This window comes from Malus sylvestris, chromosome 2, assembly GCF_916048215.2.
Source record: "Malus sylvestris chromosome 2, drMalSylv7.2, whole genome shotgun sequence".
NCBI classification, from domain to species: Eukaryota; Viridiplantae; Streptophyta; class Magnoliopsida; order Rosales; family Rosaceae; genus Malus; species Malus sylvestris.
The window spans coordinates 6,747,094-6,765,714 of record NC_062261.1 but is presented as its reverse complement, the minus strand read 5'-3'; the positions used below and the strand labels follow the sequence as shown (position 1 = coordinate 6,765,714).

At 36.5% G+C, this 18,621-nt stretch overlaps 3 protein-coding genes and 1 long non-coding RNA gene across 8 annotated transcripts in view; 3 read left to right on the top strand and 1 right to left on the bottom strand.

Moving 5' to 3' along the window:
• Window positions 1-4,730: 4,730 nt before the first annotated feature.
• Window positions 4,731-7,374, top strand: LOC126607040 (thiol protease aleurain-like). The gene is made up of 8 exons (XM_050274468.1): window positions 4,731-5,020; window positions 5,119-5,240; window positions 5,723-5,838; window positions 6,050-6,123; window positions 6,236-6,500; window positions 6,606-6,737; window positions 6,827-6,962; window positions 7,061-7,374. Exons 1-8 carry the CDS (start codon window positions 4,827-4,829, stop codon window positions 7,096-7,098), a joined length of 1,077 nt encoding a protein of 358 aa, XP_050130425.1. The 5' UTR covers window positions 4,731-4,826; the 3' UTR covers window positions 7,099-7,374.
• Window positions 7,375-7,964: 590 nt separating this feature from the next.
• Window positions 7,965-10,509, bottom strand: LOC126607037 (pentatricopeptide repeat-containing protein At2g06000-like). The gene is made up of 2 exons (XM_050274454.1): window positions 8,320-10,509; window positions 7,965-8,223 (listed from the first exon to the last, which is right to left on the bottom strand). The coding sequence occupies exon 1, from the start codon at window positions 10,238-10,240 to the stop codon at window positions 8,447-8,449; it is 1,794 nt and encodes a 597-aa protein (XP_050130411.1). The 5' UTR covers window positions 10,241-10,509; the 3' UTR covers window positions 7,965-8,223; window positions 8,320-8,446.
• Window positions 10,510-10,779: 270 nt separating this feature from the next.
• On the top strand, window positions 10,780-14,767 carry LOC126607021 (uncharacterized). 2 transcript variants are annotated; one of them, XR_007617477.1, is made up of 9 exons: window positions 10,780-11,149; window positions 11,257-11,389; window positions 11,857-11,980; window positions 12,108-12,236; window positions 12,687-12,864; window positions 13,625-13,688; window positions 13,877-13,925; window positions 14,488-14,605; window positions 14,722-14,767. It is a non-coding gene; the product is annotated as an uncharacterized LOC126607021 (long non-coding RNA). The 2 variants fall into 2 exon arrangements; XR_007617476.1 differs by having other exon boundaries at window positions 14,488-14,767.
• A 354-nt stretch (window positions 14,768-15,121) lies between these two features.
• Window positions 15,122-18,621, top strand: part of LOC126606980 (protein FIP1-like) — a 28,016-nt gene continuing 24,516 nt past the window's right edge. Inside the window, exons 1-2 of one of the 4 annotated variants that reach the window (XM_050274422.1) lie at window positions 15,127-15,288; window positions 15,403-15,599. In XM_050274422.1, the coding sequence (XP_050130379.1) occupies window positions 15,416-15,599 (184 nt within the window). In that variant the 5' untranslated portion in view covers window positions 15,127-15,288; window positions 15,403-15,415. Of the gene's footprint in view, window positions 15,289-15,322; window positions 15,600-15,689; window positions 15,740-18,621 lie in introns of those variants that run through there. The other 3 variants (XM_050274403.1, XM_050274409.1, XM_050274398.1) reach the window with 3 other exon arrangements.

Below are 18,621 nucleotides of genomic sequence, written 5' to 3'. Positions count from 1 at the left end.
GCACGTAACATTAACATATATAATATGATTGCAAATATATATCTAAGCTACATATTATATGAAATCCTCTTTGTCAATTAAAAGATGATGAATTTTTTTTTCTGTCTTCTATCACAACTACAAAATTAAGGACAATAACGTAATTTCACAAAACAAAATTTTATCTTTTTTATTTAAGAGTGATGTTATTCCCACCCCAATGTCTTATCTTCTCACCCACCTTTTAATGAATTTTTTAATTACAAATTTGTTCATTTACAAAAAGACTTATAAGGACATTAATTATCTTGCTTAATTTAAAAAAAAAAAAAAAACAGGTTGGGCGTGGAAGACAATTTGTCTACCTTAAACCCTAACTCATATTTTCATCTCCTTTCATTCAGAGAAAGTTAAAAAATAGCAATGGACTTAGAAAATGACTTTTTCATTGAACAGGTAGAAGATGACGCTTCTACGGAAGAGGTAGAAGATTATGTTTCCATTGAAAAGGTAGAAGAATAATTTGTGTGTATGTCATTTGAATTTGTCCATCGTATTTTTAAATTTATCGTTGTCGAATTCTTTTGAATTTGGATAGCTCTGTCGTTTCCATTTGAATTTGCAGACTTTAGTGGTTTTCATTTACATATTATTTGTTATATTTTTTAAGAGACAATTTTATAATTTCATATGTACGTATATATTAAAGGTTATTTTGGAAATAATAGTGGGTGGAAAAATATCATTTTAATTTTTTAACTTTTTAAGGTGGGTGAGATTATAACGTAGGTGGGAAAATAAGACAATAGGGTGAGTCCAGTAGCTCTCTTTAAAACCTCACATACATGTGATTGTATCATGTCTAATTTAAAAAGTAAAAAAAAATAAAAATCTCTCTCGCTCTCTCCCCACTCCCATGTTCTCTTCCTCTCTTCCTCTCTTCCTCTTTCCTTCAATTTTAAAAACAAAAGTAAAATATTTTACACACATTTTGTTTGTGGGCATGTACTATATATATATATATATATATATATATATATAAACACGGAGTGAAACTGTTTCCTTTCTTGCTTTCAATGTTTTTTATTTGGGTCAACAGTCAACTATCCATTGGTCTATATTGTTTGAAGAAATATCCAGGGGTTTGATTTGGGGACAAGGATTATCTGCCCTCCTTGTTATCGTGTATTCCCGTGTCCTTCTATTTTATATGGTCACAGTTAAGCTACGTCAATATTTTATATTATTTTTTTATAGAGATAATAAGACAAAAATAAATAATAATAAATGTTGACGTGGCTTAACTGTGATCACACAAACAGGAAGGCATGAAGGATACGGGAATAAGGAGGGCATACAATCCTTATCCTTGATTTGGTTTGTGTGCATGTAATGATCGGTTCTTCTGAACCGTGTGGGGACTGACGAGTCAGCATATAAAATATTGGGGGAGCCACGCATGCATGATCGGTTCTTCTGTATGCCTTTTTGTCCAGGTATTGTAGAAAAGGAAGGGATCTGTGAGCGATTATAGTGCTGCGAAACTGACGCGACTCTTTTGTTTTGTTTTTTTTGTTTGTCAAATAATAGATTCAACTCATTTTCATCGTTAGAGTAAGGAATTATTATTAGCATTCCAAACTTTCTATATTAGAAAAGAAAAATATATTTATAAAGAGTATACAATGAGATTTTTGAAATACCGATAACATTTCGCTTATAATAAAGGGATATTTGCCGAAATTGACTTGACTCGACTCTTGAGAGATTATATAGTTTTCATGTGTGTTACGACACATGAGACTTATTCAGAAGTTATGGGTTGTTTATGCACATTGATTGGGCTTCTTGGTAGGTAGAAGAAATGCATGAGGGCTCAAGGCACGGTTGGGCTTCTTGGAAAGTTGATAAGGAAAGTAAAACATGGGCTTGGTTTTTTGTTGGATAAAAAAAATAAAAATATGGTGGTGGAAACATAGCACTCTGAATCGTCACATAGGCTCAAAAGCTTTACAATATAGAAAACCTAAGCTAGCTGTGATTTAATATTACGGTTTAATAATATTATTCTTCATCGGTAAGTAATAGGTTTTAATTTTAAAAATCATAAATAACAAGTTTGCAACCAATTTATTTCCCATTTTCTTAGGCGATTCTATACAAAAAACCGGAGCTAGCTTCGCTAACTTAAGCAAAATTAGATGGTTCTAATAAAAAACAAAATATAAAAAAAAACAAACGTGGGTAGTTATGATTGATTTATATTCAAAATTATCTTTGCTTAGCCTCTATAATCCCATAGCATCTCTTCTCCATATTAAAGTTAAAGATTTTGTATTTGATCTCCACTAAAAGGATAAAACAATATTAAAAAGGATTAGGAGGATTTTGAATATTCTTAAGGGGCCAAAGTTTCAACTTGTACTGCATTCATATATTGATTAATGAAGATTCTCCTGTCACTATATACCATATGTTAATTACAAAATCAACTATTAGACAAAAGCTCAGGGTACCAAACGAATCTTGTTTAGGTGAAAAATCATGTACCAAAAGACAAAGAAACGGATCAATATTTTAAGTGATTCCCATATTTTTGGGTACTTGGAAATTAATTGTCTACAAAATAATTATAAATTATTAGAGGACTGAGGTCTAAAATAATCTTAACATATTACTCATACTCTACTTTTGTCTATCACTTCCCACAATCCATTTGATATTGTAAGAAGTATATTTGATTTTTGTTTTCTTTGTCGAATGCAACATCTATATGTCCATCACTTTTCCTTCATGATATGCTGCCTTTGTGACTCTTTTTTTTTTTTTTTTCTTTTCTTACAAGAATAATTGAATAAACGCTCTAAACTAATTAAGCTACAAATCTCTCATTGTATAGCACTTACTCGACTTGTTGTCTTGACAATAGTGAGATGGTCGAAATATGTCTCGTTACATGTAGTGTATCCTTTCCCAGCTAATATTGAAATTAAGATACATCATGCATGACCAAACTGTTATTTCATTTTAAAATCAAGTTTCTCCATCATTCGAATGACATATTATTTGTGTAGTTATGTTCTTTATTTGAAAATCATACAACACTGCTGTAGTTCAGTTAATTAAAAAAAAAATTATTTTTACAATTTGTACTTGAAATTTCCAATTTGATTCTCCACTTCCTCAATATTATTTGTATAATAAACACGTTAAAATTAAGTTGCGTAAGTTTTAAGCTTAATTAACATGTTCTTATCATTCATCACCAACCATACAAGTTGATTTTTTCTTCCTTAGAATCTTATCTTAGACATGGATTCCCTTCTGTAGTGGGACCAATTCTTATTGACATTTCCATCTTTTCTTGGTTTATTTTGTTGAACATCATTTTCATAGTGTTCCATATCTCGTTCTATCTTCTGTTTTTATTCCATTTTATAATGCAGCATTTTCCATGGATGAATAAATAAATAAATAAATAGTGGATTCGAGGATTTTTTTTTTCTTTGAAGATGACAAAATGGTGATGGCTGTTGAGTCCAACAATGACAAAAAAAAAAAAAAAAAAAACAAAAGAATATATCTGGTTCGATTATTATGAGTAGCGTGAGTACGTAGCTAGGAAAAGTCATCACCACAAACTGAAATATTGTGAAATGAGTATATTCGGTTCATATAGTGTTAGGGATAACAAGATCGTTTTCTCATGATTGTTTTGTTTTGTAAATTTGTAAATACAGTTTGCCATTGAATCTCTACTATAGTGGTTTCATCGATTCAAAATCAGTAAAATTTAGGCAATCACATTCGATCTAGCGTAAATTGAATTGTTGTATCTTATTCAATCTTATAAGAGCGTACGATTCAAACCAGTCCAACCTAATGATAGAGTTGGATGAAAAAGTAGATTTAACAACGAAAATAAATGAAATATCAAACGATTAGAATCAAATCTGATATGATCACCTATTTTATTTAGATGAAAATTAACACGTGTTTGGGTTGTATGATGTCAAAGAATTAGACACATTGTCCAACAAAACTTGATTGGACATTACACTGGATTCTCACCAAGTAAATTCCTCGTTTGATCCAACCGTGTCGGTTTTGCAAGTTAGGGACCTAATCCAATATGCTAAATCATTCAAAGAGTTGGTTAATTTTGATAAACAATATTAAACACTTTTAGATTTTACATTAAAAAAGATCACGAGTTTATATCATGGATCGCGATTATTAATCAAGTTTTGCTGCAATATTCACGACTATTGCATCACAAAACGTACACTCAAGAGAAAAACAATATGGAAAGAGAAAGAAAAGGAAAATGCCTTTGGTGTCGATGATAACAGAAACGGTTCAAATACCTTTTCAGGTCACGCCGTACGTCATCGACAACGGAACCCTAAAGTCCAAAACCCTAAAAGTCAAAACCATGCCAAAGAAAATGGATTTGGCTTCTCTGCCCTTCCAATTCCCATACATTCTCATCCATTCCTATTTGTGCGAGTCATGTTAAGCCACATAAATATTTTATATCACTATTCATTTTTGTCTTATTATCTTTATAAAAAAATCAATATAAAATATTGACGTGACTTAACTGTGACCGTACAAAATATGAGAGGATGAGAGTGTATGAGAACTAGAAGGACAGAGAAGTCAGGTCCAAAGAAAATTCCAGTAAAAACATACGTATACGCAACGTGGCGACTGCTGATTGGTCAGGTTGGTCTAATAAGAAGCCCAATCTGTGAACTGCATAGCACCCAGGCCTCCCGCTCACCAATATTCAAGCAGCAGAATCTCCATCGATCTTCTCCCCACTCCGACATATCAGCAAAAACATGGCGCGGCTGATGCTGTTCTTGTCCGCTGCCTTGGTCCTGGCGGCGATCAGCTGCGGGGTGGCAGCGTCGAGCTTCGATGAGTCCAACCCAATCCGATTGGTGTCCGACTCTCTCCGTGACCTGGAGGAGCAAGTCGTCCAAGTCCTCGGCAGCTCCCGCCACGTCGTCTCGTTCGCCAGTTTCGCTCACAGGTGGGACAGCGGACCCGCACGAAGCAGTTCGTCCCTGATCAGTGATCACCGCCGTCCGGTTAACTGACTAGTTTTTCTTTGGTTTTGGTAACAATCAGGTACGGGAAGAAGTACGAGAGCGCGGAGGAGATGAAGCTGCGATATGAGATTTTCTTGGAGAATAAGAAGCTGATTCGATCCACCAACAGGAAGGGCTTGTCTTACACTCTTGCTGTTAATCGTAAGTCAACCTTTTTCATTTCTGTCGCTCTGTTCTTTCGTTTTTTTTTTTTTTTTTTTAAAAATTTAGAAAAAGAGCGACCCAAGTCGAAAAGGCTCTCTTTTGCGAGGATCGGAGGAACGTCTGTCGCTCTGTTTTTTTTTCCCTTTTCTAACATTTAGAAAAATCATATTTATTTTGTTTTTGGGTTGGATTATACTGAGTTATTGATGCATCTGGTTCAAATTTAGAGAAAAAAGATTGGAAACTGACTGAAATAATGAATTTATAAATTTCAAATCGTTGAAATGAATCATTTTTCCACGTTTGATCGATCTGTTGTAAATGTTATTTGATTTTGATTAGTGTAGCAATTGAAAGTTGTAAATTTATCGTTCGAATTAGTTTCCCATAAAATACTCATAGTTTCTGTGTAATTAAGTATTATACGCGAATTTACTAACTATGATTGAATTGATACGGTTGACGGATCACAACCACAGGGTTTGCTGATTGGAGCTGGGAAGAGTTCGCGAGGCACAGGTTGGGAGCTGCTCAGAACTGCTCTGCCACCACAAAGGGCAACCACAAGCTCACTGATGCCGTTCTCCCTGAGTCGGTAAATAAGTTTTTCGTTCATGAGATTTAAACGCATGATATTTTCTAATCAAGTGGAGACTGAGTGACGCTAAATCAAGTAGTCGTTTGCTACTGCAATATAATAGTTTTCTCAACTTTATATTAAGACATGGAAAATGTAAGAGAAGCCCCGATTACGCAGTAAATCGGTATGAAATTAATATTGACTGTTCCTCTGTGTGTATGTACAGAAAAACTGGAAAGAAGAAGGCATAGTGACCCCGGTTAAAGATCAAGGTCACTGTGGATCTTGCTGGACATTCAGGTTTATATTCTAGCTTGAGTATTTTCGATCATCATCGAATGAAAATTGTAAATTAAGGCCTACTAATTATCGTGTACTTCAAATGTTTGACACTAATATATGGCTGCTGCAGCACCACTGGAGCTCTCGAGGCAGCGTATGTGCAGGCATTTGGAAAGCAAATCTCCCTCTCCGAGCAGCAGCTTGTGGATTGTGCCGGAGATTTCAACAACAACGGCTGCAATGGTGGGCTGCCATCTCAAGCATTTGAGTACATTAAGTATAACGGGGGTCTTGACACTGAGGCTGCGTATCCCTACGTTGGAGTAGACGGTGCTTGCAAATTTTCGTCGGAAAATGTTGGCGTCCATGTCGTCGACTCTGTCAATATCACCCTGGTAAGCGTAATGGGACTGAAAAGCAGAGCTTATAAGCACTTTTGACAATTGACATGCTTTAAATTTCAAGGGGCAGCTTGTAATGTTATGTGGAAAATTATGCAGGGTGCTGAAGAAGAATTGAAGCATGCCGTTGCATTTGTGCGGCCGGTCAGCGTGGCGTTTCAGGTCGTCCAAAGTTTCCGGTTTTACAAGTCGGGAGTTTACACCAGTGACACATGCGGCAGCAGTTCCATGGTGAGTTTAACTTCTGATCATTACTCTTAATCTATATGTGTTTTCAAAATTAAGCAAAATGTTATCCTAATCTGGTGTTATGTTTGCAGGATGTGAACCATGCAGTTCTTGCAGTTGGGTACGGAGTGGAAGACGGCGTCCCGTTCTGGCTCATCAAGAACTCTTGGGGACAAAGCTGGGGGGACAATGGCTACTTCAAGATGGAGTACGGGAAGAACATGTGTGGTAAGTTTTTCGGATTGCTAAACTAATAAATGCGAGATATGTTTTTGACTGGAAACTGAGGTGCAGCTTCTTATTCATTTCACTGATCTGGATTGCAGGTGTTGCAACATGCGCATCGTACCCCGTTGTCGCGTAAGTCTGTCGAGAGAAACGGCGGCCTTGGTTGTGGATATGTAAACGAAATTCATCGTTGTTTCGGGCTGGGAGATGTTCTGTTGCAGTAGGGTTTCCAGTTTGAAGGTGAACGAAAGGGTCGTTGTTCAGTGGCCGATTGTAATGTTTCTGTCTTGATGCACAAATAAGTTACAAGACTCGATTTGTTTTCGGACATTGTAATGTAAGCAACAAAAGGTCCTTTATTTAAATTCTCTATAAATCAAGATACAAAACGAAAAACAGGTTATGAGATCAATTAGCCTGCTTTATTTGAAATAAAGGAAGTCATAAATTATAATATAACGTAAAACTCACAATAATTTTTTCATTCCATGTGTCATGAGAACTTCTTATTTTTTATTCAAAAAAAAAAGAGATCAGTTGATAGTTTCGTCACGATAATTCGTAGCCACCATCACGTGATTCACAAGTGCCAGGAATTGAATATGGAATGTGCCATGTGAAATACAAGACCAAAATTCGCCCCCAACCACTGGGCAACCCATCATAGTTATGTGCCAATGTTCTGGCAAACGTATGGAAGACCAAAAAAGGAATATAATTCCATACTCATTCATGTATAAAAACAATGTCAAATTTCGAAAATGGTTGCATAGATGCACGTGCCGAAACGTCAAAATTTCCATCTTCAACTTGAACGAGGTTAGTGTTTGGGACTACATTTGAAGAAGTAGACAAATCACACGACTAAATTGGAAAATCGTTCTAATTACAGGGACCAACAGTGTAATTTGGCCAACCGATAATTTTGTAAAAGTAGCATCATCAATGAAATGGAATGGAATTCATGCACATCAATTTCTCTGTAACGCAGTAAAGCAAGGATTGTGGCAATGATTTTTATAACTTGGAAGAATCGTGGTAAGCCAGCAACATATAAAGAAACGAGCAAAACGCTTATGAAGTGATTAACATGAACAAGTATGCACAAAAAAACTTATATGATTCGAAGCGATTTGCCGAGTTTATGAAGTTCTGTAATTGCTCCCTCCCAACTCCCTCTGCCTTGCCATGATACCAGATGCATTGTGGCTGAAACGCCGGAACATGGACAAGCATAACCATGTTGAGTGCAAGGGACAGCCTATTGAGGAATTATATCATTGAGCAAAACTGGTATGACAAGGCAAATATACAGTCTCGACTCCCAACTCAAAATGAACACGGGCAAAGTACTTACTGGTTTTCGACCCATTTGTGTCACAGAGCATGCTCCATTTGGTACTTGATTCACCATTGCGCGTGAAAGGACCTCCTCCAACCACTGGAAGAAGTATTCCAATTCCACTTTTGTGGTAGAGCTTCAATCAAACAGCCACTGGAATTTGTGCATTTGCTTTCATATGATCAGTTCTTCCTGAAGGTGACATGCCCGAATTGAGGTCATTATATGCAATTTGCTTAATGTGATGGGCTTCATTAGGCATCCCAGCCTTCATGAGACAAGATGTCAAAGAGTTTACGGTGATGCTGTCTGGGGCACAACCAATTGCCAACATCTTTTTAAAATTGCTAATTGCCTCGGACATCCTCCCTTTCATACAATTCCCGAGTATGAGAATGGTAAATGTCACTTTATCAGGGCTGCATCTCTTCTCTTCCATCTCTGCCACAATGGCGTTTGCCTCATCAACATTGCCAGCCTTACAGAATCCATCTATCACAGGGTTATATATAAAAGGTTTCGGAACCACATTACTCCACTTTAATTGCCTCAAGAAATCACGTGCTTCATGTAGTCTACTCTCCTTGCACAAAGCATTAATAAGGACAGAGAAAGTATACGCACTTGGAGACACATTTTTCCCATTCATCTCCTGCCAAAGCTTTAGTCCCTGACTCAGTTTCCCAGCTCGACAATGGCCATCAATTAGGGAAGTGAAGGTAAAAACGTCTGAATGATAACCATGAAAGAGCATTTTCTGATGCATAGCAAGTGCAGAACCCATGTTGCCAGTCTTACCAAATCCATCAATCATTGCATTGAAAGTAACAGAAGTTGGTCTAACTCCGGCATTAATCATCTCATCAAAAAGAACGGAGGCCTCCTCCATCTTACCCAACTTGCAATATCCTGATATGACTGACGTAAAAGTTATAACATCAGGTGAAAGTTCGATTCTTGATTGAACCTCTTTAAGTAATTGAAATCCCCTATCTACCTCATTAGCCCTACAAAGTCCACTAATTAGTGTGTTATATGTAACTATATCGGGGTAGCAACCAGAACTCCCCATATCACTGAACAACTCAAAAGCCTTGTCAATTTCTCCAACTCTGCATAAACCTCGAATTAGAATATTGAAAGTCCAGTTATCCGGACGACAATGCGACCCCATATGCTTTCTAAACAAGCAAACAGCCTCATCTACTTTATTCTGTTTAACCAACACATTGAACAAGTTATTGTACACGAAAGGTGGCAATCTAATCTCACCACAATGAGCCTCATCAAGAAACTTCTCAGCATCATCCAACTTGCCCATCTGCGCATACGACGACACCAAGAGTTCTACAACCGAATCATCGGGCGTATGCCCGTCACTCCTCATGTAATCAAACACCAATTTAGCAGAATCTTGAAGCCCCATTTGACACAGAGACCTCAAAAGAAAATTGTAAGTCCATACACTATGCTTAACACTCAGACTAACCCTACTGAGCTCAAAGAATTTCAACCCCAATTTCGGATTGTTCAACCGCTTAATAACCTCAAAAGCAATCGAAGGCGAAAGGTTCTTACTAAGGTAACCCAAATCCAACGAATGAGAGCGAAGAAACAGAGTGCAAACAACTTTTACAAACCAAACCTCTGGGTTTGACGATACCTCAAAGTCGTAAAGCGGGCGCGGCCGAGCTCCCCCGTGGGCAAGGCTGTGGAAATGAGAAATGGCGATCTTGGAGGCTCGAACCCAGAAGGTCGGACGGGCTGTGAAGAACAGGAGGGTCATCTGCACCGCCGCTCCATCACGCGGCTCAGCTCTGCTCTCGTAGATGTTTTCAATGAAAATCCTGTTCTGGGTTCCGGTTGATTGGCCGGATTTTCTCACGGGTCGGCCGGAAATCGGATTGGGTTTCGGATTGGGATCCTGGGTCTTCATGGATATGAAGAAAAACCCAGAAATGTCAGCATAGCAAACCGGAGCTTTATCGGGGTTTTAGGCCTTTTTGTGGTGAGATTAGTCGGAGGGCTACGAAAACGAAGAAATGGAGGAAAACCAAGCAACCAGAAATGGAGGAAGAAGATGAAATCCTGGAATTTGGCTCATTTTTTATGAAGTTGTGAGGTCACTGCCTTAGGGTTTATCACTGATCCAGTGGTGGCTTTGAGTTGGAGATTATGTCACCGCCTGTCCATATAAGATTGCCCATCTGAATATTCGGCCTCCTCTATAGGCCCAATATTAAGTTGCGCAAACGACATTTTTATTTTTTCACTCTTTTTTATTCTCATAATATTTTACCATTTACAGCCTAAACTTAAAAGTTAAAACCAATCGACCATAATTAGTGTTATGATCTTGATTCTTAACTTGCAAGAGGACCCACTTTATAAAGTTAATAACTTTCACACTCTCGTTTTTTCATTATATATTTCTCTTATGTTGTTTTCTAATTCTCATTCAACTTATCATATATACTAACTCTCAAACCCCCTGGTCACTGTGGATGACCAGTGTGATGACAATTTTACCCCTGGATTTCTTCTTGGTTTCCTCCTTTGTGACCTGCTTTGAACAGTAAGATTACGTTTTTGCCCATTGGATGCACGTGTCGACCATCGCTGTGCAACGCCTGCTCCTCCACTTTTCTTCTCCCTTTTTCCCTTCCGTTTCCATTTTTCCCACGTGTCGATCATCGCTGGACCTGCTTTCGACTTTTCTAGCTTTCTGTCTCCAAAACGGCGATTTTTCTCGCCCTCCAACCTTCCATCTTTCTCAGAGGAATTATCCACAACGGTGCAATTAGATCCGATTCAATTTTTTACCCAGAAACGTTGGCGTTTCCTGGTGAGTTTGACAGCTTTCTCAGTGTGGGTGTTTTAATTTTTTTTTGGGGTTTTAGATTTGCAGATGGGTTTTATGTTTATGTTTGCTTTTTGTGATTCTGTTTGTAGGCTCAGATCCTCCTCTTCTTCTTCACCCAAACCAGCTGCCCCACCTTCGATTGAAACGGACGGAAACACCACGAATTGAGCCGCAACACTAATATTGTAACAATTATAAGAAAAGAGCTCCAAACCCGCAAAGGTATTATGTTTTTTTCTTTTGGTTCTGGGTTTTGAGCTGTTTGGATACTGAGAATAAGTTTTTCATTTTTTTTTGTTTCTGGGTTGCCTACAATTAAGAGAATTAGGGAATGGGTTTAGCGTGAATTTAAATTCTGGGATATCCCTTGAGGAAAATCTTGGATTTTTTTTTAATTTTTTTAATTTCAATGAATATTTGTATTGATTCACTGACCCCTTTTTTATTTAGTAGGGGAAAAGGGAATGAGGCAATTGAATGAGCGGTTTGTATAGTAGCTAAGTACATAAAAGTATATATTTTCTCTGTGTGTGTTTGTATCATTTGTTTTGATTATGATTCCTTCCCTATTTCTGCAATTTTGTGCATTGGGCTTTCTGAGATTTATGATTTGATTTTTTTGGTTAGTTTTTTTTTTAATGGAATTTGTTGTTTGGTCATTGCACTAATTACAATTGATATACGTGTAGAAGTAGGATTACAAATAAATAGCAGCATGTGAACTAAATACAAAACAGAATCAAGATTGAACTTGATCTGCAGCAGCCGCATCCTCTGAGGAAACCGTGTTGGAACAGAACTGTATTTGTGCAAGTAGTATTGTAGTCAGTTTATCATTATTTGTACCCTGTAAGACCAAACTTACAATAAATTCTCTTATAAGCATGGGGAAAGTACCGAAATCCAAGTTTTATTCTCTTACATATGCCTGTGTTTCCAGATCTTGCAAACGTATTTGAAGTGTTGTTGCCACAACTTCTGCTGTATCCCAATCCTTCTGACGCTTTAAACGGAGAGGCTGCAGCTTTAATGATGCGTTACCAAGCTGCTTATGAAACAAGAGTTTAAGGTATTGATTGCTTTTTAGGTTCGTGTCTCCCTGTCATTATGCATCTGTTTTCCATAGTTTTTTACTTAAGTTTTGACTTTAGTGTATTCGTGTCATGATTAGTGCTAATTAGAACATGAATTCTTCAACAAGAATCTTTTGAGTAGTGTTAAGTCTTTTGTTACATTATAGTGCTAATCTTACACCTGCAGATGTCAACTTAAGTGTGTTTGAGTTGAGAACCTTGCATTCTGTTACATTTTGAGAAGTAAACTTAAGTTGACAAAAACAGAATGGTTATCAAATGGGACCTTAATTTCTGCATAAAAATGAGTTATAATGTGCATTATCGAATACTAAGTTATGTATTTTCTTTAGTTGTTTCCTCGAGAGCATTCCAATGCATCACTAAACATGATTATACAAGCAAACATTGTATTGTATTTAACTAATGTTACTAAACTCAAGCAGCAATTGTCATTGGACGTGCGTTCGAGCCTGAGGTTTTCCCAAAATTAGATCGTTTCTAATTCCGTTCTGCAATCATGTTGTGTTTGTCTGTTTTTAATTGTTGGTGCAAGCTTGAAGGAGATTGTGAAAAATTGGACTGACTCCTCCAACAAATCTGTCAACCACCTCCTTGCCCAAGGTGCTCCCCCATCTCTCTGTCCTCACTTTGTCTCTAAAATCTTTATCCTTTTCAAATATATTTGTCTAATATTTGAATTTAAAGTTTTGGGTTTTTTTCTATTTTAGGCCAAATAAAAAAAAATTAGTTTTGGACTGAGGCATGGTTGTATTAATGGATCCCTAATTCTAATAAAATCCAGGTTCTCAATCCTGATTTGATTTTGGTGGTTGTAAATTTTTCTACTTATTAATGCTTCAAAAAATAAATATGTGGTTTGATATGTTGAATTATCCATCATGTGGGTTTGGGATTTTGGAAGTAATATTAACTGGAATTAAACAGGTTACTTAAATGGTGGAGGACAGATTAAGCCACTGTGAGAAAGTGAGGTTCCATGTGTTATAGGTGCTAATTTAGTTTTCTGCATTTGCATCTTTCTGATTTTTCCTTATGCTGAGTCCTACAACACTAACTCTGTTATCGAAGTAACGTTTACAATTACCTTGGGCAGTTCTATACTAAACTGAAGGAACATTGGGATATTCATGCTTTGAAGAATTAATTAGTAGTATGAGTGATTCACAAGCACTCAACCGAGCAAAAAACTTTGCTTTTCAGCAAAATTGGGAAAGCCTAGAAAAATGGCTATTGGGAAACTGTGTAATCATTTTAAGTTAATCATTATTTTTTTATCTTAGAATTCTATTACTCTATTTTATATATATATATATATATATATATATATGAATTTCAATACTGAATGTGTGAACTTCACCAGAAAACTCAAGTACATATCTCGAAAGCTTTTTGTCCAGCCCTGAACATTTGCTTTCCACAAGAAGGTACATCTCTCTCTCTCTCTCTCTCTCTCTCTCTCTCTCTCACACACACACACAGCGTACATGTTTTCTAAGCTGAAATACACTTCTCAGACATGTGATTATTGGGTTGGATTTTTCTTATTAACCTTTGTATGATAGTGGCTTTAATTTTTGAGGCAAAATTTTTTATGCAACCTCATTACTTGCAGAATTTGGTTTGGTTAACCTTTAATGCCTTATCGTCGGAATAAGTTAAAGGTAAAGGTCACCAAATCATACTATTTTCGTTGCTATTTATTTCCTTGCTGAACATGATGAAGCGAATCTCTTCATTTGCATTCTTGCATTTAAATTTGCATGTCAGTTTATGGTAAATAATATTCAATTTTCATTGTCTTAGATTCTACTAAGATGCAGTTTTATCATCTATTTATAAAACCCATTTAGACTCACACTTTTTTTGTGTGGTAAAACATAAACTGAAACATTATGTATATCCAAGATTGAAGAAGAAATTTAAGTTAAATTAGATGGACGTCCAATACTAGGGGTGATGTTGTCAAGGTTGTAACCATATCAATAGTCGATTTTATAAATAAAGTGAAATACAAGACTAACCCAACAGATATCATAAAATAATGTAGAACTACTTTTTTCTCTCTCTCGGTACTCAAGATATCATTCCTCACTTGGCCAAAAATGATAGATTATCCCTCATGATATGCTTTCCATGTTTGAATATTTTGTTCATTCAGTGTCAAGTGTTTTCTTTTTGTGTATAAGAATATCTCAGTAACTCATTGTTTTTTCTTTCCTGTAGGTGGTACAATAGTTCTATTCGATGATGGTCGATATTTTTCAAAGTCAAAGGATGCTGTGGAATTTCAAGATTGAAAACCGCTGGCTTTCAATCTTTTAAAACAAATTACCTTTGTAAGGTATCAAAACTATAATTTTTCTATAGCAAATAATTTTTTTTCCTTCACTATGGTAATTTTGTTTAGATTAATTAATGTTACACTGATACTAACTCAAATTTATACACTGCTATAAGATCAATTTGTAATCCCGCAGCAACGCGCGGGCATTACTAGCTAGTTAATTACTAAAACTAGAAAACGATGAGAGAAGTAAATGCGAATAAATTGGCAGTGCCAAACTCACTTCTCTTTTATAAAAACATCGCAAAAATATAAGCCTAGGATGGGGTTCATTGGCTTGTGAACTAACAAGAATGAATCCGAAAATGGGTCCTCGTGCAGGTCATGAGCTCATATTTGAAGGAAATGTGGATGAAAATTAGATTGAAATTTCATATTGTAAAAAAAAACCCAAATTTGGGGTCGTTAAATGTAAATATTTGTTTGTTAAAGGATAGATACATAAAAGAAGAAAACTTCAGGCCCCATTTGTGCAATTTTATATAATTAATAAACAAAAGTATTAGCAAAGCTCTGGGGAGTTCCGGGTCCGAGACTGAACTCTCCTTCCAAAAGTCTGAAACTTGAAAGCAGAGATCGCAGTTCGCAAATACACAGAACCGAAAATCCGTGTCTAAAAATGTCAACAGAGAGAGAACGGCAAGGTTCTCTGCCGTCAACATCGCCGGAGGACACGCACTGTAAGTCTTCCTCCTCAATCTCCCTCCAATTCCCACACACAACTCGCCAATGCCATCGTTTTCCGCCGCCCGATTCCAAATCCCCGCCGTTGATTTCGGCACTTCACCTTTCAGGTTTTTGGATATCATGCACGAGGCTCCGCTGTTCGGCCACCGGAAGTCGAGGAACGTCTTCGGAAGTGTTTTCTACTTAATCATACTCGCCGGTTACTCTGCCGTGGCCGTCGCGGCTCCGTGGATATTTCAGGCCATAGACGATTTGATACCCCAATTGCTCTGCAGCTGCAACGTCCTTCTTCTGGTAGTCACAGGTATCTGTGATTTTTTTTATCTGGGCAGTCTTCAAATTTGGAGACTTTTCGTGTTTTCGCATCAAAATTTAATCTTTCAACTTTTTTCAGGCATTTTTCAGCAGTATCTGGTGTCCCAGGTTCAGAAAATTCGCTTACAGGTAACCTTTTAGTTTACTCGGATATCGATTATCTAGGATAGGACCGGCATTATGCGCAGATGGAAATTTTCCAGTTGCTAATAAATCCTTTGAACTGATAATTTTGGTTATATTGGTGGATTAATCTGCCCCAACATCTCAGAATTGAATAGGTATTAAATCGGTACGGCTACTAAAGTCTAGTTCTTTTGTAGTCTTGTCCACTAGTATTTGCATCCCGCTGAATCAAATACTTGTCCACTTGTATTTGATTCAATGGGATGCTAAATCTTGTTGTTTAGTACTGCTTACTTGATTTGTGAAAGACGAGATGCACATTGTTTTGTAGGGTTATTATAGTTTCAGCCAGAAGTTGAAGCATATTGTTCGCCTACCTTTTGCAGTTAGTTCGTATGGTATGTGGATTTGTATTTGAGTTGTCTGTTTTTCTTCTTTTTGTTTGAAATGTGGTGGCTTCCATTTTTTACCGTTGCAAAGACTCTACACTTCTTTCCTATGAGTCTGCCGTTATATTTTCCCTCGAAAATATTGTTATCATCGTTTTTGTCACAATTCAGTTTCTGATATCTTTGTCGAATGTTAGGAACTGCTGCATTGTTACTTGTTATGGTCTGGAGACCCCACATCAGTTTCCTTACTCTCCCAGCAATATTGAGGTATAGGAATTACCAACCTATGATTCCAAGCATAAGCATTTCTTCATTCAGAATTTGTAGCTGTTGTCTCCTTTATATTTTCTTTGCCTTTTTTCGGATTTGTGGTCTCAACAACATTGATAACGTGATCAATGTATGGGATAGTTCAAGATCTTGTCTAAACTTTTGTTGGATGAGTTTAATGTGAAAGCTAGTTTTCATCTGTGGCCGACTATCTGCATTTTAAGCTGTATTATTATTACAAAGTAGATGACTTGAGAGGCAGCATTCGAAACCCACGAGGAAAATAACATACAAATCACACAATGACTGTTGCTGCGGTCATGGATCCTGAACTATGCTGAAACAATCACTTTTTATTCAGCTATCATTTTCTTTGTTACATCTGGTTACAATTGCTACCGAAGTATTGGAAGTTGTTCAATTACTGATAGATTTAAATAAAAACATGTTGACGCCCACAGTCAAACTCGAAAAGCCCAGTGTAGCATATAGTAATATCCAAACTTTTCTAATCCTAAGTATGAATTTTCCCCATGATTCTGATGTTGGGTTACTGAGGTTTTGTTTTATTAGGTTTTCAGTTGTTCTTCATCGGTAATTAGCATCCTCTTATAATTTCTTATCGGTTATTTGCAATTTGGCATTCCATCTGTTCTGCTCTGATTTCTTGTGCTTTCTTTTGTTTTCGAGACTTGGGAGCAGCCTCTCCATAAATGGGGGTAAGGCTAGCCGACATTCACCTCTCCCAGACCCTGCGTAAAGTGGGAGCCTTGTGCACTGGGTACGACATTTTATTCTGATGTTGGGTTACTGAGGTTTTGTTTTATTAGGTTTTCAGTTGTTCTTCATCGGTAATTAGCATCCTCTTATAATTTCTTATCGGTTATTTGCAATTTGGCATTCCATCTGTTCTGCTCTGATTTCTTGTGCTTTCTTTTGTTTTTTTAGGGAGAGGCCGACAGTGGTTTGGACCGTCTCTGGCAGAAGAAGAAAACCGAAGTTAAACAGTAGAAAGAGATGATTCTTCTTCAGTTCATGGGGATGAGTTGTTTAATTTCTGAAATAAATTATGTGATGTTGAGGGTTTTTTCTTATCCAATTAGTACTGTATGTTGCAAGTAGTTCCCAACCGTTTGGTGTTCTTGAGTTGGGCTGTTCTTTTGACGATTTAGTAGTGAAACTTCTACCTCATTGAGTACCCTAATTATATTTCTGGAGTGTGAATTGTCAATGCGTAGAGTAGAATAATACGCGTAGATTCCATATTCATTCTGGATATGGTGTACCTTAGAGGAACGTTGCACGTCTTAAAGTTGGAAAATGCAGTGAATGCAGGGAAGACCAACTTGAAAGGAACAGAAATAATTCAGAAAGTGGTATGTATTTTTTTTTTATTATTAATATATTTTCTGATTGTTTTATTCGACAGAGAATGCTCTTATTTTTTCATTATTAATAAATTCTCCGTCGGTTATATTCGACACAAGTTCTGTTCATTTTAGAGTATTTTTTGTCGGTTTTATTCGATAGAGAATACTCTTATTTATTCATTATTAATATATTTTCTATCGGTTATATCCAACACAATTTCTATTGGTTTTAGAATATTTTTTGTCGGAAAATTCGTTTCCTGACGTTGACAATTCTATCGCTTATTATATCCGCCATTGCATCCATTTTGTTTCAGATTTTCCTGAATATCTGACAGTAATGTGCGTTTCTTATCGGTTATCATAGCGACACTAATAAATGGGTTCATAGTAGTATTCATGAATAATGCATGTTTAGATTTGATCTGAATACCACAGATGGTTGCATGTTTGATATACGCTCTATGTTGGGGGTCAAAGTAGGCATACTTTAGAAAAACCTAACCTTCAAATATGCATGTATAAGTGATAAGTAATTAGAAAAACTACGTAAGATTGTTAAGGTAACGGCAGAACCCTAGTGCTTTTACAATTTAGTTTTCAAAAACCGTTGTTTTTAGTTTATTTTATTTTACCAATTTATTTAATTATTTCTATTAAATTCGTTTTTATTATTTTAAACAAAATCACATTTTTTCTCAAAAAGTAGCTTATGGTAGAGTAGTCGGCCTAACAAAAGCGTCACGGCAACATAAAATTCCCCTTATGAATGTATCTTAAGTAGGGGGCTTAGGCCGCCCGCCTACCAATCAAAGAGGCTGAGATTGGTTTAACATAAATTATTCATTAAATC

Excerpts from the sequence above, each read along its gene's own strand:
- LOC126607040 (XM_050274468.1), top strand. The coding sequence starts at position 4,827 with ATGGCGCGGCTGATGCTGTTCTTGTCCGCTGCCTTGGTCCTGGCGGCG. Across the intron at positions 5,241-5,722 it reads TTACACTCTTGCTGTTAATC|GGTTTGCTGATTGGAGCTGG; the intron begins GTAAGTCAACCT and ends TCACAACCACAG. Across the intron at positions 6,738-6,826 it reads CATGCGGCAGCAGTTCCATG|GATGTGAACCATGCAGTTCT; the intron begins GTGAGTTTAACT and ends TTATGTTTGCAG.
- LOC126607037 (XM_050274454.1), bottom strand. The coding sequence starts at position 10,240 with ATGAAGACCCAGGATCCCAATCCGAAACCCAATCCGATTTCCGGCCGA.